This window comes from Bicyclus anynana, chromosome 5, assembly GCF_947172395.1.
Source record: "Bicyclus anynana chromosome 5, ilBicAnyn1.1, whole genome shotgun sequence".
NCBI classification, from domain to species: domain Eukaryota; kingdom Metazoa; phylum Arthropoda; class Insecta; order Lepidoptera; family Nymphalidae; genus Bicyclus; species Bicyclus anynana.
The window spans coordinates 6,964,415-6,990,847 of NC_069087.1; the positions used below are offsets into that span (position 1 = coordinate 6,964,415).

A 26,433-nucleotide genomic window follows, 5' to 3' on the forward strand; every position below is an offset into this window, starting at 1 on the left:
CGATTGTGTGCAGCCATACCAGGCGTCATTGAGGATGATCGACGACACTTACAAAAATACCAAGTCGTCAAAACGATTTAAAGAAGAAATAAACTAGTCAAAGGAATTTGAGTAACAATGCAGTTGAGTAAGTCGTTGGAGATGCAACGCGGGGTCGCGCGAACGCGGCGGTGCAAACAATCACCGCAGTAATAACCGTAACGAGTTCAGCGTGATCCCGTTCCCATCTGTATTGTGTCGCGTCCAGCCGACCACGCAACGGCCTTAGAGCGGGAGCACACGATGCGTTGCGACGCCGCATCGCAAAAATTTCACCGTATCAGCGGGCACACGAGCGGTGCGGCGCCGCAACGTTGTTATGTCGCAGCGGCGCCGTAGCAACGGACAGTCTGTTAATAAAATCAAGTGGTGCTGCTCTGACGTCGCAACGCATTCACCCCTCCCCGTCTCGTCTCGGTGGTTGCATGTCCGGAGCGCATCGTGTGACATGCCACAGATATTTCTCTGTAAGGCGACGCAGCGACACCGCCGCCGCAACGCAAACATTTCACCGTTTATGCAAGCACACGAGCGGTGCGGCGCCGCAACGTTGTTATGTCGCAGCGGCGCCGTAGCAACGTTGGACAGTCTGTTAATAAAGTGAAGTGGTGCTGCTCTGACGTCGCAACGCATTCACCCCTCCCCGCCTCGTCTCGGTGGTTGCATGTCCGGAGCGCATCGTGTGACATGCCACAGATATTTCTCTGTAAGGCGACGCAGCGACACCGTCGCCGCAACGCAAACATTTCACCGTATCAGCGAGCATACGAGCGGTGCGGCGCCGCAACGTTGTTATGTCGCAGCGGCGCCGTAGCAGCGTTGGACAGTGTTAATAAAGTAAAGTGGTGCTGCTCTGACGTCGCAACGCATTCACCCCTCCCCGTCTCGTCTCGGTGGTTGCATGTCCGGAGCGCATCGTGTGACATGCCACAGATATTTCTCTGTAAGGCGACGCAGCGACACCGCCGCCGCAACGCAAACATTTCACCGTTTATGCAAGCACACGAGCGGTGCGGCGCCGCAACGTTGTTATGTCGCAGCGGCGCCGTAGCAACGTTGGACAGTCTGTTAATAAAGTGAAGTGGTGCTGCTCTGACGTCGCAACGCATTCACCCCTTCCCGCCTCGTCTCGGTGGTTGCATGTTCGGAGCGCATCGTGTGACATGCCACAGATATTTCTCTGTAAGGCGGCGCAGCGACACCGCCGCCGCAACGCAAACATTTCACCGTTTATGCAAGCACACGAGCGGTGCGGCGCCGCAACGTTGTTATGTCGCAGCAGCGCCGTAGCAGCGTTGGACAGTGTGTTAATAAATTATTGTTATGACGCATAGACAACTGAGCAGTGCTGCTCTGACGTCGCAACGCATTCACCCCTTCCCTCCCCGCCCCGCCGAAATGTCACAGATATTTCTATGTAAGACGACGCAACAACATGCGGCGCCGCAACGCATGGTGTGCCCCTGCTCTAAAGCTTTACAACTAATTCTCAAAGTTGGTTTCACATTCAATGCACTTTTCCATCTTTAAATAATTGCTTTATTTAAATTAGGCCTATTCAACAAAACTCGAACTTCGTCAGCTCGTCTTACGCTGCCTCATTTTATGAGACCGTCATCGGCTTTAAGGACGCCTCTGGGATAGAGAGCAGGAGGAGGATCCGCAGAAGAAGAACAAGTCGCCGTATGCCGTATCTGTCATAGAAAAAAAAATAATCTAACTCCCCTGTCCCTCACTGAATGCACCGTTAAGCCCGTAAAGACGTCAAAGGCGGTTCTACTGGGTTTAATGAGTATTCTGGTTGCTTCTTAACCAGCGAGTCCCACACGGACCTAGATTGTGAATCTCAGGATGTGTTAATGCATTTCACAGCGCTATAGTTGCTCGCTGCACTAGAAGTTTTGTTTCAAATGCAAAGCTGAGAGCTGGTGTCTTGTCTTCAGTTGTCTGGTTTTCGAGTTTTAAGACTAGTGTCAATTTAGAAATTTGTGTTTCATAAAGCGACGTCTGGTAGAAGTCTCCTACCGTCGTCATCTTAAAGCAGGCCTCGAAACGGGGTAGTGTGGCGGCTTTGCTCACTCGCTCTGTCGCTATAAGTAGAAAAAGAAAGTGATAGGAGTCGCCGATAAGCGCATCTTTACGCTGCTCTAGAGTTTTTGTCTAAAAAGCAAAGCTAAAAGCTTCAGCTGGTGTCTTCACGTCTTGTCTTCAGACATTGAAATTTGTATTTCATAAAACGACTCAAGTCTGGTAGAAGTCTCCTACCGTCGCGTCGTCGTCTTAAAGTAGGCTTTTAAACGGGGTAGTGTGGCGGCTTTGCTCACTCGCTCTGTCGCTATAGAAAAAGTGATAGGAGTCGCTGATATGCGCATTTTCATCCACTCCTATAAACTGAATGCACCATCTACTACGCAGATCAGCCAGCGTTTCACAGCGAATTTTTTGACTACAGCTCTAGAGCAGTTGTACCTACTATATCTTCGGTTCGGTTTTCAACACTTCCTATCAGAATAGATTTAAAAGTTTGTATTTTCTAAACTGATTTAAGATTGGTTTGTCTTCTACAAGCAATCCTAGCAGTGATATGTGTTACTTGGACTCCGGGTAGTTTTGAGTGACTATTAACTCGGATCTAATTAGGATATTATTTTTCTTAAATTGATTCAAAACTGGTCTAGCCTTGTGAGTTGTCTTTAATTTTAAATATATAAAAACAACTGCTTGTTTATGCTTTAATTTTTTATGCTTTGAACGAGGTTTTATTTGAAGAAATCTTGGAAAATTTACAAGGCAGCGGTAGATACACAATCGACTCTAATGCAAATATCTCATTAAAATAATACGTTAATGCATGCATCAAGGACTTGTGCGCGACGGTGTGCATTTTAGCAATGTTTATTTCTGTAATGTTAAAGTCGGCCAGTTAAATCTTCGAGTCGCCGTGTCAATGATATGCCAGGCGCGCGAAGTGAGCCAGATAATGGAGCTCAACCTTTTGTCTACGAACTAGCTCGGTGTGAAACGGCTTAAGTGTTCTCGCAACACAAATAATGAGTTTCTCCTTTATAAACAAAGTTATAACTAACCTTGTGCCGTTTTGCAGAAAATCGTTTCAGATAACATAAAGTACCTACCTTGTATAATAGACCAAGGGCCTGAGGAAACCAGACTTACTTCAATTTTTACACGCAGAATGCCAGCCCATGCTCCTTCCTACCATTGGTAAGTACGGTAGCCAATTAAGAAGTTTGGACCGTGGGGGATTTGGAATACATATTTTGTTAACATTCTAAAGGAGAAAGCACACCGGCCAATACAACGTCGGTCCCGAAAACCCAGATATCACCCTGTCTAAAAGTCTAAGGAGATGATAATTATGATATGTAAATAAGAATCTGGTTAAGTAATAATTGGCTTCGTAAAAGTATGTTTATTGCAAAAAATATTAATTATTACTCTTCTTGCTCAAAAAGTTCGCCGATGTACCAATTTTTTTGCATTGGTTTTTTTTTTGTGTTACCAACAAGCTTATCAAGCAAGAAAGAAACTTATCATAAGTCTTTAAAAAATGTCGTAAAACTCAGACTGACAGTGTTTAAATAAAAATGACATAAAACGTTGTAGCAAACTTTTTAAAGTAATGATTTCATTACTAAAGTAGGATTATCAAGATTTTTGAATAAATTGCCGGGTGGGCCAGGGCCGGTGATGGGAATTACCTTTTGCTATAAAACACTTTTCATCCAATAAATAGATGGGTAAAGGTCGTTTCTAATACGGATCTCAGACTATTACCATTACTAGTTTAAACCAGTGGTGAGTCTGGCTAATGAAAGTAGAGACTAAAATCGCCCGCTAAATTAAAAAAAATATATAAACAAATTAAAAAAACATACGATTTCATAATTTGATTAAATTATTTTTTAGTTTGTGATTAGATTAGACCTATAAATAAGTATTAAACTCAGTTATTCTAATATTTGCACAATATTTTTCAGATTTTTTTTTAATTTTTTGATAATTTTTTTAATTCACACTCTACTTTCACTATACAAACTCTACTGAAATTATTATAGCGTGCAACAGTAGAACAAAAATTAGAGTTTAGCCTAATCAATTAAAATAAGCTTTCATAAAATGAAATATATCTGACCATCTCAGGCTCTCGGTCCATTAAAACGTAACTTGTTTTGCAATGTACTTCGTGAAACTATACCTAATAAACATAATAACATAATATAAAAGCGTGCAGATTTGTATTCCTAAAATTTATTTCCAGTTAAAAAGTCGTTAGACATACCGCAAGATTACGAAAAGATAAGTCTCCCTTCCGTTCCCATGTTTGATTCAAATTGTCGCATTATGAATCGCTTTATACTAATCCCGTTACCGTAGCAATTTCGTAGGTATTGAGTTGTGTCGACGAAAATTGTGTGTGGAAAAAATAAAACAAAAGCGCTTACTAGAAATGGTATTAAAGTCTATAGTCAATTATTACTTATAAAAAAATAAATAAAAATCGTTTATTTCACTTTCTAAATTTACATAAGTTAGTGCGAGTTTGGAACCTTCTTTTAGGAGTAGTAAATCTACCTCTGTATTAGAAGGTTCCGCTCTTCCATAGCTAGTACAGAAATATCAGATTCTAAATGAACATTACAAAATTATTATAATAGGTTGTTTCGCACGTTTGTGTGTGTGTGTGTGTTTTTCAGGATATAAGTTTTAATAAGGATTCTACTTCTTCATAATTCAGTTACGATAAATATTTAATAACTGTTTTCTTGCATTCCTTAATTATTACTGGGTATATGTCGAGTTTAGTTTAGTATACTTGAAGGAAAATTACCGCGAAATATTACAATTACTAATTGCCGTATAATATAAAAGTGATGTCATGTAACGCCATAAACAAAAATTTTGAGGCGTCTAATTGATTTGGAGTAAACTTCTTTAATTTGGATTTAGTTTAGGCGGGACCTGACCTTACTTTTGATAGAGAAATGTCGTTAAAATAAATTTCCTTCAAAGGTACCTATCCAATTTTGAAAATGTGTACGCGTACAAACTTTAATTTTCGTCATTTTTGTTTTGACGTCTGTACTTTTAATAAAGATGTTGGCTTTGTATGATAAAATTCTGTATGTCATCATTATTGCTGAAAGGTATGTTTCCTTTGTATACATTTTAATTTGATTGTAGGAGTAAGGTATAACAACAGGATAGTGATTTTATGTGTGAAACTGAAAAAGCGTCAGCAAAATGGAAGCATGGTTATAAATTATTATCATCTGTTAATTAGTTTTGCTAACCAAAGGTTCCCAAAAACTGTATCATAAATTATTTAAAAATTTGTTTTTGACGTTCTTGTATTTTAAATAAACAAAGGCGTTTGTACTGTCAAGTGACTACTACTCCAAAACCAAACGCCGTCTTCCTGAAATAGAATAACTATACTGTAGGTGTAGACATTTAAGATATGTAGATACCTACGTAAGATAATTTCCGTTATTGTTAGAACAAAATGTTGGTGTAAACATTAATATTAACTGTCAATCTTATCTGTTTTGATTGAGTATTTATTTGAAAAGTGTGTAGGTACATAGGCACTTCCAATATTGACAACCGTGGAATTTTCGTCCAAGATTAGGTTAGTCTAAAATTTTTACCTACTCTTATCTGACGATAACCAGGTGTCGTGATATTAATTTTAAAAAATAATCTAATCAGTCCCGACTTACTAGCAAACACCTTATGCTAACAGTGTCCCTCGGTTCATAACTCATGCACACGTGGTTTGGAGTGTTAAAGATTTTGTAAGATAATCTAAAATCTCGTACGTGAAAGCTTTTATATTTTAAGCTTACTTTTAATCTATTTGATGTTTAAATATTAATTTATATGTTTATATAAATTGCACTCTAGCTACCAAGGCAATTAAAAAAAATACTATAGCTACAGTACTTATAAAGCTAGATTCACACGGCATTGTTATACACTTTTTTTTTACGTACGTCTAAAACGTATAATACGATTTACGTTTTGATTTCGTGTGAAGCTAGCCTAAGGCATTTCCAATCGTCAGAACCTATCTGTATATATTTTCACATTTTTTTTTATTATAGAAATAGTTCCAAAAATATGTTTGTATAGTAAAACACGGCATGAAGGCATATAAATACTTAGTCTAAGCGCTAGATAATTCTGTTTCTTATTTCTAACTCTATAGCACGCATACAGAAATTATTGCAGAGGGACAAAGCTTCTTAATTAATAATTAATTCCTAACAACAACTAAAAGCTTTGCTGAATCAATTCTTCACATCTTTATAAATTTATCTAAGTACACATTGTAGAAAATGTTTGTGACTTTAAAGACAAGTTGTATTTCCTTTAGACTCTACAAAAGAAGGTTTGTTAAAGAACTTTAAAAAGACTCTACAAAGTTGTGTTAAAAGCATCGTCTGTTTGTCACTCCACTGATTTTCTTATAGACTATCGCTCAATCCAATAATGTTATCGTTCAGTAATGGTTGGTCTTGTTACTATATTTTCTTGAAAACGAACTCCTTTTAGTCATTATTGTAGGAACTAATAAGTTGATATTATTACAGAAATCGGTAACTGTGGAAAAGTACAGGTGTTTTGGTTACATTACTTGAGTACGTTATCAATGTCGTTACTATCACATACAAAACAATTTCCACAAACCTACTCAGATGTTTTTTTTTAATTTCCAGACATGTTTTTGGGGGTTTTGTGAGAGTGTAAAGTGCGGTTTTGGATACTGAAAATCACAGTATCCACTCTACACTCTTGCAGCAAAGGACAAGAAAATATCATTATTAATTTTGAGCTTTATACTAGTTTAGACTAGAACTTTATAAAAATAGGATTTGATTTTTCATCACCTGTACAATTCTCGCCCTTAATTATTGACATTTCTCCTACATCGCCGTAACATATTGTTGTGAATAAACTATGATATACAAAAGTATTAACCAAGAATCTGATTTTGGTATGATACCACTAATTTAGGAAAATAAAGCCCGAGAACTACGAACGATATAGTCAAAAAGCTACCATGAATACTGAAAAATGATCTGCGTACCGTCCCTGAAGCAATATGCGATCAACGGAAAGTACCATTTCTTTATAGAGATCTCCAAAAATCCCGCAAGTATTTCCGCTCAAGTACTAACGCTTGGCAAGACGCCATAAGTTGAATAGTAAAGTGCTGTAAAAACAGTCGATATAACAATGAGTTAGAACCATCGGTAAACATCAACATGTCTCAGAGAGAGAAAGTTTAAGCGTTTTGCTGTTCAGTTTTATATACTCATACGACCTACTAAGTTTATGGAAGCAATAATGGGGATGATGACTAGGTTTGAATATATTGATTTTTTTGATATATTGGGGTAAATAAGGTCAATGTATACTAATTTATCCATATTGTCTGGATATTTGCAAAATAAATAAGTTTATAAAATTTCAAAATCTATTAAATTTTTTTTATCGTAATTAGATGAAAATTCATACAGTTTTAGGTTCCTTACATTAAATGTGACATTTTTCAATAAATAAACAATAAACATAAACGCAAATAACAAAGATATTAGTAATTTTGTTTGAACGCCCATACAAACCTAACGATCAGCGAGCCAACGACGTCACTAAATCGTGCCATATTGTATAGAGCGTTTTTCAGGGATCCGCGGCAGCGCCGCAAATCTGACCCTTTAATTCCCTGTAACTCCGAAAGTAATGATCGCAGATACCCTGTTACTTTTACAAAATTGCTTTGCTATTAGTATACTCTTAATTTATATACAATTTAAATAACTGTCATCATCCCTATTTACTTAGATTCATCACTGTGTTATCTATCAGACTTTACACTTAGATATCCACGGTTGAATGAATTTGTAGCAATATATTTTCTGAATAGATGATAGGCGTAATTAACAGATGAATTATTTCGCATAACCATTGATGTATCGGCCTAGATAACTCCAAAGAAGAGCAAAGTTGGCATAGATATAGGGATCAAAGTGCAGTGTGGGCGCACGACCCAATACCGAAGCAGCTCATCACTGGCGCACGCGCACGGACCTTTTATTACAATTAATATGAACTACATCATTGAAACGCGTTAATTTATCGTATGCGTTAATTTATCGTATACTAGTACTAACAGCCAAAACATTAATTCATCATCATTTTATCAAGGAAATATTTTACTAGGTATTACGAATTTTCCTCAAAGGTAAAACGCTTGGATTTATTGTCGCAGGATTGGAATAAAACAATTTTTTAATTTTATATATATTTAAAAAAAAAACATTCTTTATTTACAGTTAATTGCCAATTAGAAAATTTAATACAGATTTCGCATTTCAGAAGGGCCGGCGCCGCGCTGTGTCGCTACGAACCTACGCGAAATTGAGGTTATGTTGTGATAACTGTTTGGACAAAAACCGGCAAACGGTTTTCGGTAAGAATTTTGCACTAAATCTCATTTACAATAGGGACGAATTTCGTTTGGAAGAGGAACAAGTCCGAGTAACCGAGGAAGCTGCGCGCGCAGCCGGCATGGCCGCTACCGCACACCTGACTGCCAATATACCTTGACATCATAACTGAATTACTGCATCTATCTCAATTAACGCGTTTCCGTAACTCTAATTGCCGCCAGTAATTAATTTCTGCCGAAATAATTAAGTACACAACACGCCACCCTCAGTCGGCGAAAAGTTTGAAACACGACCAATCAGCTGATTACCAAACTTTCACCGATGTTTATTTAATTCTACGAACGATTCATCACTGAAAGCGGACCGCATTTTCCGCCGTCAGTTTTACACGACCGAGACGGAGATCCGCAATCTAAGTGGGCGATCAGCCGTCGCCGTCGAGTGCATCGGATGCACTTCCGGCGGCGCGCACCGAGCGGCGGCGTTAGACTTGCGTACCTGGACTAGTCTGCCAGCTGAGACCTCCGACGAACATCTTCCTGCAAGATAAACATGACGGTTAGATCCCGATTCCGGCACGGAAAGTGTCCGTACGCACGTGCGTGTGGAGCGAGACGTACCCCGGGTCGTTGGCCACCTCCGAGGGGCTGAGGGCCACATCCTGGTTCTGGGTTTCCATGGGTTCGAACGCCGGCGGCGTGGGGCGAGCCGGCGGACGCACTAACTACGAGCGGACGACGACGCGGCGGGGACGACTCCCTGAGTCACTCGGTTGCACTACCGACTACCGGCACGAGACTGCCGCGGCTCGCGGCGCACCCCGCCACGCAAGCCGCCGCCCGCCGCCCCGCCGCCCGCGCGGCCGCCGCATCGATTCATTCACTTCGTACACAATTATTCATACGGGCCGCACGACGACGCTCGCCGCAGCCCCACGTGAGCGCGCGCCACGTGCTCGCGCCAGCACGCCGCCCGCCGAGCACGCCCAGCGCCCGCGCCACCCGCCCCGCCACCCACCCCACGGCCCACGCACATGCCAGCGCCGCTCGTCATAAATAACACTTTCAACAACTCTACCTACATAGGTATTTTATATGATTGTGAATCAATCACTATGATGGATAGATAGTTTCATTTAAAAAATAACATACCACTATTTAAAAGTTAGAAGATAACTTTTAAACAACAATTATCTTTACCATTCTTTGGTACAATCTCTACAAACTAAACCGATACAAGGATTTCAACACTTAGTTATGAAATATCAAAAATGATAAAATATTTACGGGACTTAGTTTTTACAATTAAATAATTTAAATTGAATGATATTCATTATGCATTTTATACCATTAACTTCCTATTTTCCTCCGCAAAAGTTCTACCTAAATTCAATTGCCGTTTTAGAGAAAATAAAAATATAATTATTATAGCTTGTGCAATAATAATAACTTGTTATGTATGGCATCCATAAATGTATGTATGACGACACAGTCCGCGTGACGTGTGCCACGGATGACGCAAACACAACGTAACACCTAACGGCCAAATCTCGCCGCTCTACACGACCGCTACGCCGAAAACACGAGCTACGTACGTAGACCTTGAAACCTTATGCAGACAGTTATATAAACAAACTTTCAATATAATTATTGATGTGTCATTTGTTTCACTACAATATTAAACAACGTAAAATACGTTATTTATAAATATACAGTAGTAGTTTTATACTTAATGTAAAAATATTTATTGAAAATCGTCCGAAGGTTACGATTTCTCTAATTTATAAAAAAAAATGTATTGAAAAAATTACAACGTAAAAGCGGATTTTTGCAGAATAGATAAAAAAACTGTATTTTAAATCAAGTATATAACCTTTTAACTATATAACAATTTTTAGGAGGCATGGACACCGAAGTCTGGTAGAAGGCGTGGAAGGAAAACGCCTCTCCACAATGCTTCCCTACGTTTATAATTTTGTCCGACTCGCCATTAATACCACATACAAATACACAAAGTTAGAACAGTATGTACATGAATAAATTCTTTGTTCCTGAGCTCAAGGACTGTAATAATGATTTTTATTGACATTAATCTACATCAGATATCATTTTCGTAAAATGTCAATACTGCGGCTAGAAGCAACTTATATTCGAACCCAAAAACGTGAGATAAAACGCGGGCATAAAATAAAGTTTTCAAACGTATCTGAGCAAATAGAAATAAACGCTTAAATCTAGAAAAGGACGAGTAAAACCTTGAAAAACAAATATTCGCGCCATCTCAATATTCTCGATCTTTCACGTAGTTAAACCTTAGGGACAAATGCGCTTCGCACTCGCAATCACGATCACTTTCAGTTTCGAAGCGTAAATAAAATCCTTTTAACAAAAAATTTCAACCGACTTCAAAATCACAAAAATAAACTAAAAAGCGAACTATACCATCGCATGTACAACCTCAAACCTTCTGATCACTTTGAAGGCAGTGCCAAGCCAGTGGCGTAATAATTAAAATTCAAAATTGGTTAAGAAATGACGAAGTTATGAGGTAACAAAAATTAAAAAAAGCATACGCGTCGAATAGAGAACCTTCTCCTTTTTTTGAAGTCGGTTAAAGAAAGATGTCAAATCTAAGTCCTTAAGTCTTAACCTGTTCTACTTGTAATTGATACTCCATATTTAGCAAAATCCTGAGCAAAATACACACATATAGCAGGGTAGAATTTATGCATCTATGGAATTTTGTGAAAACTGAAATTCACGCGGACGACGTCGCGGGCGTATAGAGAGAGAGCGTGGAGAAATTTATACGTATAGAGCGTATCCTAGTTAAAAACCTTGTGCCCGCCACTGCTACTAAGTAATGGTACAGTCAACATTGTTATAACAAATATTGATACATGAATTAATAACAGAAAATTTTCTAACGTTAAAGAAGTACGTTGCGCAACTGCCCGCAACGTTTTCGTCGAAATAAGCGCCAAAGCAATAACTGTGGATTAAAGTCGGATATTTTTGACCTTTATGTATATAAGAAACTCGTATCTAAGTAGGTACATACGTACGGCAAACGGAGAATTTAAGTTTTTGTTCTTACTTTATTATGTAAACTTCCGAAAATCTTAAAGAAATTATTATCTTTAACGGTTCAATGTTTTTGTAAAACACGAATAATAATTATAATACTACGGTCGAAAAAATCGACTTAGGAATGCAAATAAACCGAGAGAGCTAAATTTTGGATATGAGACGGTCGGGCGCCTATAAAAACTTGAAATTCTCAAACCAAGATTTCCTATGTGGATTTTCCGCTATCTTGAAAAAGTCAAAAATTTAGGTAGTTAAATTTATTTTTTACTATTTGCTGGTGATAGATATAGAAAGCATGATTATTATCAAATGTCTAAAGCGTGTTCAGACCGTACAAATTAAGGTCCGGAACCAATTTGCACCACAGCCAAACCGGACCGGTAACGGTTTTTTTTTTTACTTTTTAATTTTTTTTTTAAATTAATTATATAACAAAAATAGCAGTTTCACACACTAAAATATGAATATGTTATGAAATAACGAGAAATTTATGGTGATTTTACAGACATCTTGAAAATAAAGGTAAGTTTATTTAGCGCCTTAAAGTATTTAACAGCAAAAGTTTTAATATGTGTGTAGGTAAACTTAAACTTGAACGGTTCTAACGAACCTAATTTAATTGAGAAGGGGAAACTTAAATTATTATACTTTTCATCTAATAATTAAAACTTAATATACGGAGGCATTATTTACTTTATATCTTATTTATTCAATCATTACAGGCTCACGTATGAGTTTGGCTACAATTTCAAACCAACCTTGCGTATAAGAAAAGACGTAAAACGAATTGTACCACTAAAGTCCGGCCACTGACATCCGGCCATTGCCTTTCTGACTGGTCGGCGATGTAAATTCTTCATAAATTTTGTTAGATTTAAGTATAGTTTAATCTTATATTTTAAGTTATTAACCGGACTCTGCAATGCTGTGAATGCCTGTAAAAGATGACTGGCAGTAGTCTTAGAGGTTTGTGACCGATTTATGTTTAATGTATTCTGCTGTCATTGTTGGCATTTCCAATAAATAAATAAATGTAACATGACAGAGAGTGAGAGAGAGAGAGACAAAAAATGAGGCAATTGTAATTGAATAATGAGGCAATCTCTGAGCGGCCGGACTTTACCAGTCGTAGGAACCAGGGGCGTAGAACCCCCAGACTACAGAGGCCCCTTACATGTGAAAGCAAAAAATAACCTACAATCTCACATAATCTGGTGCTTCCCTGGAAATTCATAAAAAAACTGTAGTTTCAGAAGTAAAAAAAAACACGTTTTTGCCGGATTAAGCGTGCACCCAAAAGTTGGAAACATCATACACAATAGTTCAAGTTGAAAACATCATACATAATAGCTCTTTATTTTAAGCAAGCATTTTTGTGAGAATTCCTTACCCTTAATTTGGGGCTCCCAACTAATTTTGATACAGGCCCCCTCCGAGGCACGCTACGCCACTGCTAGGGACATCGACAACATATAGGCATCAAAATTAAAAACAAATGTCTTCCAGTACGGTGATAGAAAGTAAAATATAAAATCATACCCTCAACAGATCCACGGCGAAGGGGGTCGGTCTCATCACCACTCGCGCTGGAATATTGTCGTACCCACTCCTAATAGGTACCTACAGTCATTACCGACTAGATGGTGGGGAAAAGAAATATTGGTCATATTTTAAAGAAGTAAGTAAATATTATTAAAAAAAATATATATACTGAATACCTAACTTCAATGCCATACTTTAAGATTAGATTATAATTAAAGAATAAGTTATAAAAATATAACTTACTCTATCTCTATTTGTTGTTGCTATGTCGTCGTCTGATATTACCTACTTCGAATTACTAGGCGTACATATGTCTCTAGTTATAAACAAAAGACTAATATAATAATATAAGAGCTATTTATATCGGAATATTCTACGTGCGGCGATTTCATAGAACGTCGTTTTTTTATTAATTTTTTTTTTCAACATTTACTTATATCTTTAATAAATATTATTTTCGAATGACAGATGTGTAGCGCCGATCGTAGTTTGTTTTTTTTTTCAACAACGTGAATGGAAAACGGTAAAAAAAATATTCTGCCTTCTAATAAAATCGTACCATAAACACACTGAAATTTAGTTCGATGTTCTCTTAAAACTAGGAAGTATGTAATAAGAAACATTTTTTTAATCCATTCAAGTTAAAATTTATTACACAGCCACAATATTTAAAACGACTTACAATCTATTAATAACAAAACAACAAGCAAGTGAACAGACATTAAATAATGACAGGAGCACATTTACAACGCCGGATTAAGTGTGCACTCAGTTCGCATCAAATTAGCCTTATTATGCCCTTCGATTCGGAGGCCGTAGATTCGAATCCGGCCCGAGGCATGTGCCTCCAACTAATCAGTTATATGTATTGTAAAAAAATAAATATCACGTGTCTCAAACGATGAAGGAAAAAACATTGCGAGAAACCTGAGAATTTTCTTAATTCTCTACGTGTGTGAAGTCTGCCAATCCAGCGTGGTAGACTATTAGCCTAACCACTATCATTCTGAGAGGAGACCTGTGCTCAACAGTGAGCCGAATATGGATTGTCATGATGATGAGACTTGACTCAAAATCAAAAAACATGTTAACAATTGCATAATTTTTACTCTTAGTAGTAGTTTTCTTAAATCTGTCGATTTGAGTGTAGGTAACCTAAGGGAGCCGTGATAGCCCAATGGATATGACCTTTGCCTCCGATTCCGGAGGGTGTGGGTTCGAATCCGGTCCGGGGCATGCCCCTCCAACTTTTCAGTTGTGTGCATTTTAAGAAATTAAATATCACATGTCTCAAACGGTGAAGGAAAAACATCGTGAGGAAACCTGCATACCAGAGAATTTTCTTAAGTCTCTGCGTGTGTGAAAACTGCCAATCCGCATTGGGCCAGCGTTCGGTGGACTATTGGCCTAACCCCTTTCATGCTGAGAGGAGACTCGAGCTCAGCAGTGAGCCGAATATGGGTTACAAAGCTACAGTAAGTTATGCTCTAATCGTCGCACTTTTAACTTAGCTAGTAGTACTATCTGACCTTCTTTACTTTAATTTAACGTATGACGGTTTGACTTAATAATTCATGGCGGTAATACTCAACAACATGCAAACCCTTTCATCTATCAATGTTACTTATTGTACTCATACCAAGGTTCAAGGTTTTTTTTTAATTTATTCTTTACAAGTTAGCCCTTGATTACAATCTCACCTGATGGTAAGCGATGATGCAATCTAAGATAAAAGCGGATTAACTTGTTAAGAGGAGTATTAAAATCCACACCTCTTTCGGTTTCTACACATCGTACCGGAACGCTAAATCGCTTGGCGGTACGTCTTTGTCGGTAGGGTGGTGGTTGCGTATGCTACAGTGCGAATATTCGCATCGCAAGGCTGACTTCAAAGCGGAAAAGTTATTTGACGCGAACTATACTTGCAATTTGAGGCGTTATAAATGTACCCGTGTTCACATGAGAGGTAATGAAATAACTTCAATAAATTACAAATCTATGTAACTTCAGACAGCATTTTTATGTGCAAATTGTAATTGTGCTCGTCATTTCGTTGAAATAACCATGTTAGATGATCGCAAAAACAATAAATCACTGCCATTTGATGTAGTATAATCGGATGCAATTTTTATGACGACTTGGAAAGTCAAAGATTTCCTACTATTAGACATGTTATGTGCCTACAAAATCATCACAAAAAGTGATCCAAATTTAGCTACACCACTGAGCGCACACATGCAATATAGTTTTTACAATTCTTGAACACAGAACTCGACATTGTAGACAATATGTATTTAGGTATCAATTGTTAAATAACTTTCGTTGTTTACAATGCCACTAAATGAAATTAAGATAATTAGCCTCTTTTGTCCGCCTCAGTTTCGACGCGCTAGTAACATATCTAATAGCATAAAATCTTTGCTTATAGCATGCGTAAATCAAGACGGGGTGATGACTTGTCACCGCGCCCCTACGTTACCGCTGACATCTAAAATCTCGGATCGCACAGCTTAAACGCACGCTGTTCCGAAACGTCATAGCAATTGCATCCAACTTTACTAAATAGTTAAATGCACAACATGGATAGATGCTCTAATTTTTATACGTCATACAAGAGATTAATATTATCGGCTTCGAGCAATAATTTTTAGGTCATAATGAAATGAATCATATTACAATATTTAAGTATTCTTTACGATATATCATATCAGCCTAAGATATTATTCTTAGGGCTGCTTTCACCACCTGATAGTGTCAGAAAGACATTTTTTTTGTCACTTAATGTTACAAGTTCCTCGATTACAGGTGGTGGTATTTATGTTTTTGTGGAGGGGGTATCAATGTTGCTATAAATAAGAGGTTATTTAATGACTTGAGCTCAGTTGTTTGTTAGTCAGCGTAGACACCGTCACACTGCCAGTCGCGTTAGTGATTTTGTGCAATAATATTTTGTGTTGTAATTATTCATTATCATAAAACATAAATTGTTTAGTGTAGGCATGGAGAACAAGTCAGGCAGGGAAGGTGAGTGTTTTTGCATTCTGAGAGCATCCTTTAAACCTAAGGTTACAAGTCCTGAGACCTGCTCGAGGTGTTTCCTCTACCACAAAATAATGGTACAATCACTGTCGCTGCTACCCGACATGTAACATTAACATAAAGCAAGAAAGTGACCAAACATACCGTTAAAGACGGATTTACATTTGTTCGACGTGACGTGACATGACGCATCAGAACACAATCGGTATCATACATTTTGTATGCGACGCATCAGAAGCCATCACGACATGTCACAACACATAAGTGTAAACGTTGGCATACACGTATGATACCGATTCTGTTCTGATACGTCACGACACGACACGTCAGACAAATGTAAATCCGCCTTTACTCTCTGACGCTTATCAGAAGGTGGCGAAACTAGCCCTTAATGTCTTAGACCATAAATCAAATGTAGCTGTAGAAAAATATATGCTCAATTATTTAATTAATCATATTTCGAAAAATATATTTAATGACTAAAACAATGAAATAGTCTTTGTAGATTCACAACCAGTGTTTACCAACTGAATAATACATTATTTACTTATACACCATACATTAAAAGAAAACACAGCCAAGCCACAACACAATAGAAAACTATTTGTTTTTTTTACCTACAAGGTTTACAGTATATAGCATTATACTTATATAATCACCTTACTTATGATTTTAATAATATTTATCGCTACTTCTACAATAGGTACACAACACACGAAGTTCACATGAATAAATTGTATAGAATTTGCATGATTGTGTTTATTTACCATTTATATAGTAATGAATTCAATATAAATAAATACGTTAAAATGAGCGTAAATAAATAACGCAAAAAGACCAAGTCGCAATACAAATAAATATAACAATAAAATCTATAAAATTATTATTAATAATCACGAAAATTACTATTTTCAAAAGTTTACAAATCCGAAAGCAGTCAGCAGAAAGTAAGACTCTGAAGTAGACACAATATGCGATATTTGATAATCAAAGCTAGGCTATAACTTTAAAACTTAAACACAAATAAGCCAACAATATAATAAAAAATAACAAAATAAAAGCAAAATTGCACCAAAAGCCGTATAAGCATAATTAAATAAATAAAAATAAACAATAAAGCAGTCTTTTCGTCCAACTGAGACAGTTGTTAAAGCTTAAAAAATACCTAGAGCATAATATATTGCCACAAAATAATTTCAGGCGCCATGATAAAAATTAAAGCTTATTATGTAAGCAGAAATAACAATTCTGAATTCAATGTTGAGCATTTTTATCAATATAATGTGATTAGGGTTCCGTAGTCCACAAGGAAACCTTGTAGTTTCGTCATGTCCGTCTGTTCGTCCGTCCGCGGTTGTCAATTAGCAAGAGTATGTACTTTAAAAATGTGAACAAAGTCGTAAAATAAAATCTTGAAACTTTTTTTTTTAGGGTACCTCCCCTACATGTAAAATGGGGATGAATTTTTTACATAGGGGATTAAAGTGCCAACTTAATCTACGGAACCCTACAATGCGCGTGGCTCGATGACACGCACTTGGCCGGTTTTTTAATTAAGTACATATTTTGATGTAGTCGATATTTTTTAAAGCAACGCGATAAGTTAGAAGGTACATTACGATAATTATTCAAAACTTTTAGAATTATTATTTGTTAGAATTTTATATTTATCACAATAATTATGTATACAGATTTCAAGAGCTTCTCTAGTATTTAACCAATGTTGGAATAAATTGTTGGAATAAATTGAACTGGAATGAATTGAAGCTTATGATTTTAATTACACTTCTGGCACGCGGATCCACAGATAATTCTAGACATAGATTTTTTACATAAAGTTAATTTTTTTATTCTTTTCTTTTTGAACACAACAACACGTATTTTAGGTTGATATTGAAGAATGGTATTTAAAAAGTGAGGTATCGAATTTGTGACAATTCCGAGTTTAACCTTGGGGTGTCATAGCTTTTTTTTTATAATCTAATATAAATAATAAACATTCCAAAAAATTCGAGCGCTCATAAAAATACTGATATCAACAATCTCGTAAAGTCGGTATAAAATAATCATCAATATGATGCATTCTGAAGATCAGTCAGATGAAGCAAAGCGTAAATCTAAAAAAATAATTATTATTATCCTTATAAATAATATTATAAATAAAAATGCATAAAAATAAAGCCTCATTAACGACATTCCGCGCGAGAGTGCCTTTAATTAGTTCATAATTTTAATTTATTGCAATCTCAATGTGACCTTGTGTATTTTTATGTTGTTATTTCAGTCACGAGGATAAAATATTGGCCAACACAGTATATTAACTAAATATTATCATTAACTGGGAATAAATTACTAATAAGACTTAATTATACAATACTTTATTGAACTTGGAATGTTTAGGACCATTGAAGAATCATCTAAGATACAGTAAGATGAAATAAAAGAGAGAGAAACTGTCTAAGAATACTTGGGTTGTTTTTTGTAAGCAAGTTTAAAACAAAACAAATCCTTTGTTCACAATCAATGTCTAAAGAGATAATATTAAATGCATGCATGTGAAATTTACATACTGGGGAATGCCCACCGGCCCATAAAACGTCGGCCCAGGGAACCCAGGTATACCCCCATATAAAAGTATATGGAGATGATAGTGATGTATAAATAAAGATTTAGTTAAATAATTGGCTCAATAAAAGTATGTTTCTTGAAGAAAAATACATTTTTTTACCACTCTTCTAAGGTGTTCGCCAGTGTACCAAAGCGGCGAAGTAACATTTGAAGCTGTATTATTTTTTTTGTATTATATTTTTTCTGTTACCAACAAGCTTAACAAACAAGGAAACAAACGTACAAACTAATCATAAGTCCTCGAAAAAAAATCGTAATACTCAAACTGTAGTCGACCTTACGACCTTATCTTGTCTCCGTTATGGACAAATTAAATGAATAGTCGTAAAACGTTGTAGCAAACTTTTTTTGATACAAGTAATGATTTTCATAAGTCCTCAAAAAATATCGTAACACTCAAGCTGTAGTCGCTTGTGATAAAGTAATGATTTCATTATTATAATCGACTATCAAGATTTTTTTAGATTATAGGGATTTTTTTAAATAAGTTTCGGGGTGGTAAGGGTAGGCCTGAGCCGGGGATGGGCATTCCCCTTTACGTACGTAGGTAATGTAGTTTAGTAAGAAAAAAATATTATTTTGGCATTTTTGTTAGGTTCCTATTGCATGTGTTCACGAGTAGGTACCATACAACATCATTTGTTTTCAAAACTCTCATAATAAACTTCAAAAATAAAATATACATATTAGTAATATCAACCTTATTTCGTTATCTCAAACTTTAAAATCTACTATGGAACTTTTTCATAATTATTCCTACTATTTAGTTATACACGACTAACATAGCCTTTGCCTTTCACTTTCACAGGTCACTCAGCACGCTTATAAACTGTAGCTATTATATAACACTTTTATATTATATGATATATTAATATAAATACATATTTGAATACAGTTAATACAAGTAACATAAATTCACATATAAAGCGTATACATGTAAATTGGTGGGTATGAGTACTTTATGTGCTTCAAACATCGATCTCCTATTAAAAAGGGGATGCACAATCAGCGACCAAAAAACGTCCCCACTCAATGAGTGCCAAACACAACTCCTTAGCACTCAATTCAATTAGTCGCGTTTGCAAATTCAACCTTATACTCAATACATAAGGTTGAATTTGCTCTGAATTTGGGATTTTATTGAATATTGAACTATGGACTATATTTGAAGGTCTTTAGATATAATTTTCTTGACCAATAATTCTAAAACTGTAAAAGCAAAATTGTCCAGTTTTTATGTGAAAATAAGAGGTCATCACTGGCTTCAAAGCCAAGATTTAGATCATATGACATTTCGCACTATTCCTGGAAAAAGGAAGTAAGTGATTTTCACCAACTTTTCAGGAGCTTAAAAAAACTGTCCTATATTTTTTTTATGAGTTCTAGAAAAAAGTTTCAAAGAGAAAATCATAGGTCACAGTTGCCTTCAACTACGCGTGTTATTAAATTTAGGAACGGCTTGATGTACTTCGAGATATTCTAAAAAAATACGGTTACATCGGTATTCCACAAAACATAAAGAATATTTGCAGGAGTAACTACAATTACTGCTTTTTTGTTATGTGTTTTAAAATATATGAACTAATTTATCTCTACTTACGGCTTTATACTCTCATATTTTTAATTATAATCTAGAGTTGTAAGTATAATCACGTTGTTATTTAACGGAAAATCCTTTTTTGTACACAGAGTTACGTATTTCCAGGGAGCCATTTATTTTAGAATAGTTAGTGTATTTAAAAATATAGCTTTTATAAAGCGGAAAGTAACTGAATATTCAATTTGTATCATGTAATACCTACTTCTTACAATAAATAGTCTATTATGTGCGTGTATTTAAGTCAAAACTATAAATATAGGGACAAAATTTATTTAGAGGAAATGAAAAAAAGAGGGTTATTATTAAGTTTTTATTATTTTTAAAGAAATGTTTATTGCATCCATAATCAGCTTAATTAAGAATAGTGATATATTTATTAACCTTCATTATCCTCAACTTCGGAATCGGACTCGGTAGCAGCAGATTGAGTACTTAAACTCTTATAAAACGTCTGGTAGTGTGGAGGTATGTAATTATCTTTACATAGACTCATCAAGTATTTGTATAATTTAATTTTTCAGGTATCGGTTGCGGCGCATCGTATAATTGCACTAATGCCTGATGTGTTTCAAAAGGCTCGCTGCATGCAGCTCTTTTTTTCTCATGACTCTTCCGCTTCTATTTGTGTCTACAATTATCGAATGCATATTTTATTTGCAATTTCCCCGGACATTGAGGATCTGCCGAAATCTTTTTAACTTTACTCCAACTCACTTTATTTCCGAAGTTATCTTTTTCCCAGTTTTCATTATTGGCTACAAGCTTTTTGAAAACGAAAAAAATGTGTACTTTTGCATTTCGAATGATTGCATATATTTCTTCTGGAATATAGAGTACGTGCATCGAGCCACCCTCATTTTGAGTATGACCTTCCTGTAAAAATCTGTGCGTAATTTTTATACCTAATGCTTTAGATGCGTGAATATACAGTGCAATCAATCAAATCAAATCAAAAATCATTTATTTCAAGTAGGCTCAGTTTACAAGCACTTTTGACACGTCAGTTGACTATTTGTAAAGATTCTACCACCGGTTCGGAAGGCAGGTTCTGCTGAGAAGATACCGGCAAGAAACTCAACAGTTGCTCTTTTGAAATGAAAAAGTCATACAGTATACAATTGATAACAATTACAATTTCCTATAGTTTTACTTCCTGTGTGAAGGTGGAAGCTGATCCAACGGCCTCCAAGCATCTTTATAATTAAGAAACTCATTAATGTTGTAGTAACCTCGACTAAGTAAATGTTTTTAACACATTGCTTAAAGCTATGCATTGGCAGGTCCATCACAGTCTTGGGGATCTTATTATAGAAGAGTACACCCAAACCTACAAAAGATTTTTTTACTCTTTGGAGACGATATGCAGAAATAACTAACTTATGATCGTGTCTAGTAAGATGTGGGTTTAAGTCTCCTTTTCGTTTGTACAAATTAATATTTGTGTGTGCAAAAACAAACCGATTACGATTTTGTCCAGTGCAGTTATCCGAATAAAAAGAAATTACTTTGATTCCTTTCGCAGCTTCATCTTGTAGATAACACCATAGACAGCTGGCTATTTCATTTTTTTTGCTATTTGGGCATGCCAAACATAACAATGACTACTTTTTGTTAATATGTTATATACTGTGTAATTAAACACTGGGTACTTGCGTTTATAATGGAAAACTCCAACCTCTGATTGCGGTAAGTTTAATACTTTTTCCAAATCAAAACAAGTCACAGCGTTTTCTTTAGGACCTAATTAGGAAATAATTCTTCTTTTTCTTGGTTTTTAATTTGTCTTATAAGCTCCTTATTTTTTATGTGCTTTTCATATTCTTCTTTCAACTGTTCAGTTTTTTCAGAATCATATATAAGCTGCAAGTTTCGCACAAATAATTTTTTGGCTGGAAGAAGCCAATATTAAATTTTGTAGTAAATATATACCATCTCTCGGATGCTGGAGTAACATTTGCGATCGAGGTTTGTTCGAGCCTACTAGAGCAACACGTGTTGGTTTCCCTTTAACGTATTTAAAAATATAATCCTACTGACGTTCATGATTAGCTAACTGCCCGTAGCTTTCGAATGCAAGTTTTCTTTCTGATTGGTCAATTTTTTCGGTGCACTTTTTTTACATGTACATGGATCACCCATTTTCTTTCGTTCCATTTCTTTTTTAGCAGATTTAGAATAGTAACGTTTTCCAGAATTTTTCAATGGTTTATTTTTGTTTACTTGCCACAAACTTTCATCTCTAACTCTTTTACGACTCTTTTGTGACTTTTTGTTAATGCTATCTCATTGTCTTAAAAAGTATTTTCATCATTAAGATACACCGTGAACTGTGATGCGATTAAGTCTGTGTGGATTGTGCTGAATTCTCATTGGAATTCGATGACGACGGTGTTCGAAGATTTTGATTCAAAGGTTTATGTTTTCGCAGTAAAGGGTACTCTTTTCAGTGACATCCAACATACTATTATCACTTTCAATATGATCAACATTAATTTGGCAACTATTGTATATTGTAGAAGTTAACGCTACAATATGAAATTTCTCATAATATGTGGTGTCTTTTTTTCGGAGGTAATATCTATTTCGCTTGGAGGTCAAACAAATAATCTGTTTTTCTTTCGATTCATCTACAGCAATTGTATACTCATTCAGTTTATTTTCTTTAGGTTGACACTGTACAGTTCTTAAAATCTCTTTGAATGAATCAGGGGTAGTTATCTTTGTAATAGCAAGACGTGATGAGTGCGGTGTAGACATAATGACATCAACAGATGATTTTGGACTACCTGCTTCAGGATCTCCACTTATTGGAGGCTTTAATATCACGTCAGCATCGCTTTTAGTGCAAATATTTGACCACATATTACTTTCAGTATTTTGAGTATATTGAAAATTTGGTTTCTTACGTTTCCTGCGTCTTTTATGTGCATTTTCAGCAGAGATATTTTCATCAGAATCGAAAAAATCAGTTTCAGGAATATACTCTGAAACATCTGGTGAAAATGGCTCCTCTAATTCTTCGTAACTGTTATCTAATAATCGTACTAAACTAACCGACGAGCGAGAGCGAGCCGCGAGTGGTGTAGGTACTACTGTTGCGTGTCTTGTATTGTTAGATGCAATACATCGAATAAGTATTTTTTTCTATATACGACACTAAAATAGTTTATTTTTTTACTTCATTTTAACTACACGTTCTTAATTTTTTTAAGGCATAAATTCAAAATTACCCAAAATAAGATATGAAATGTTTCATGTAATAAAGAAATAACTGAAACTATACTTTACGCATTGTGAAGTTTTGCCGGGTGAAAAGTATGTAACAATAATCACACATAAACAATCAGCTAAATTTTTCGTAGAAGAAATAAGTAATTAGAATTACACAATAGTCCAAGATTGTAAAATATAGGAACAAGTATTTAAGTTTATTTGCGTTAAACATTTTCTTGTAAATCTTCTTTTAAAATTTACGTAAACATAATTATGACTTTAAGAACGGTATAATTGTAAAGCGAATAAATGTAAATATACATACCTCTATTTTATGCTGAAATTTTATTTTTTCTAGAGTCGTAAAATTTTAGTATTTTTGCATTTATTCCTTCATTTTTGTCGATAGCTTCACGATATTTTGACAGAAGGTGTAAACCATTATGCTCGATTTATTTACGTAATAAAACATTTTTGACGCAAGTGTAGTTACGTCTTTTTTACAGGGGTAGTGCGATTTGACTCTTAAGTAATTAATTAGGGTTTAGTTACCATTTTCAATTTCGTCAGATTTCGTCAAGATTTCAGAAAATCGCAAAGCGAAAAGAAAGCTAAAAGCTATTTTCTCTTCTGAAGTTTTACTTTGACACATAGAATATCAGTAGTCAAATATACTTAACCAACTATAGTTAACAGTTCATAATTTACGCATAATACATACATTTACACGACACTTACTTAAGGAGAATCTTCTTGTTGAATGACATTTTTTTTCAATACCTTAGTACTAGACTGCTATCTCACCTGCCTCTCTAGCCATGTTACATATCGATTCTCTTTCTATAATCGTTAACGATTCACTAAATAATGCATGAGAATGACATTCTTTATCGAGGTCACGTCATCCTATCAATCGGATATGTCATCTCGACATTACTACATACAGACATACATTTTCTAATTTTCGAAGCATTAGCGATGGTAGATATAGAATCGATACGTAAGATCGCTATATTAAACTCAGTCGAAGATAGTAGGGTGGTAAGAGTATCGAATTGTCATATTGATATTATGCAAAGTGCGAGTTTACTAGTTAATTATGACATTTACTTTACAGATTCTCATTAAAACCACTACATTACTACTAATTCATCAGGTAACATAAAGAGGTAGATATAATTCATGCGATATTACTTTTAGAATAAAACCACGATCTAGCCTATCACTCACACTTATCAATAAATAATAAAACCAAACAAAACATTACAACATTAAGATTAAGATCGTAAAAAAGTTCGATCGGTTGATACAACAATAATAAAAAGAATACAAAAAATTCGGTAGATGAGATCAAACCTATAGTAATAGTAGAAGACCCGAATTAGAAACGACCTTCACCCATCTGTGTTTTGGATAAATAGATCCGAAAAAAACAGGGTCGTCTAGGGACACCCGATAGAAGCAAAGTTTTATAGTATAAAGCATTTTAATGTGGCAGCTGCCACTCCATATTCCATTCCACTCTGTATATTCCATTTCTATCATTCATTATATCGTGTGACGGTATTAAATCTCTTATATTGGAGACCCGAACGTCAGTATAGAAGCTTTGTTTCAAAAATACATTGCGAGTAGGCTGTCAAAAATAACTCCTGGCCAACCTATTATTGGTAACCATGGATCTATTATTATTATTAATAACCATTATTAATGAGAATAATTTGGTCAGAAAATGTTTAGGCAATATATGTATGTTTTACAATACTAATAATAAAGTTTGATGGGTGAAAGTCGTTGCTAATACGGATCTTAGACTATAAAAATTGGAATGTGATATAACAATTACCATTAATTCTTGTTGGCTTGTGCATTTTCAGCATTAGAAGCCAATAAAGCAGACAAAGTTGCGTGTGTAGCGCTTAAATTACCAGAAGTGGGACAAATAATGTTCGCCCCACTATTGTTATTGTTGATAATCCCACCACTAGTACCTGAACTGACGATGGTGACATTGGGGGGTGGAGTGACACCATTAGCAAAACCGGTGGACAAGACCTTTTGGGTGTTATGCATCATGAAGGACTTAGTGGCCCCCGTACTGCCTAGAGTCAAAACCTTTTTCAACATCAACGATGAATTGCAAGCGTTGTCAATCATATCTTTCGCTGTTGAAATACTATCAAAATCGGCGGATGTAGTTATCAAAGTGCTTTTAGGAGTCGTCGTGTGCAATATCGGTCTAGCGTTTGTAACGTTGAAGGAAACTCCAGAAGTAACAGCTGTACGGTTAATGATGTTCTTGGAAACAATGGCGTTGTGTAGGATGTTGCCTGTGGGGAAAGATTTGGAGGTGACATTGACATACTGCGGGGCTCCGATGATGGTGGCGTTGGATGTTCGCGTGCCGAAGCCGATGATCGTGCTCGCGGTGCCTTGCGACATCACCGTGCTGATCGTGCCCGATTTGGTGTTGATAGGGATTCTATAACAAGATATTAATTAAATAGTTAATATCACTCTATTTAATTAATGATATTTAAAATAAGTACGTGATGTTGTCATCTCTTGCATAGTCAACACATTTTTTGTTACACCAAATCGTTACAATCAATTACAATTATATGAAACCACTAATAATAAAACTTATAAATATGGATAATAAACCCACCAGTTACATATTTTAGCATCAACTCTATAATTTTAAACTCGAACTTTGCTTGAAAATTCATGCAAACTGTTTCTTTTACTTGCTTGCTTCAGTGTAAGTAATTTAATATTATACTATTTATTATTTTTCGTATCAATA

General features: G+C 35.7%; 1 protein-coding gene across 1 annotated transcript in view; it reads right to left on the reverse strand.

Annotated features, from left to right (window-relative positions):
- The window catches only part of LOC112046921 (uncharacterized), a gene marked incomplete in the record, with an annotated part of 744,411 nt that overhangs the window by 711,720 nt on the left and 6,258 nt on the right, over window positions 1-26,433 (reverse strand). The window contains 2 exon segments of the mRNA XM_052881817.1: window positions 9,015-9,055; window positions 25,993-26,109. Of these exon segments, the coding sequence (XP_052737777.1) occupies window positions 9,015-9,055; window positions 25,993-26,109 (158 nt within the window).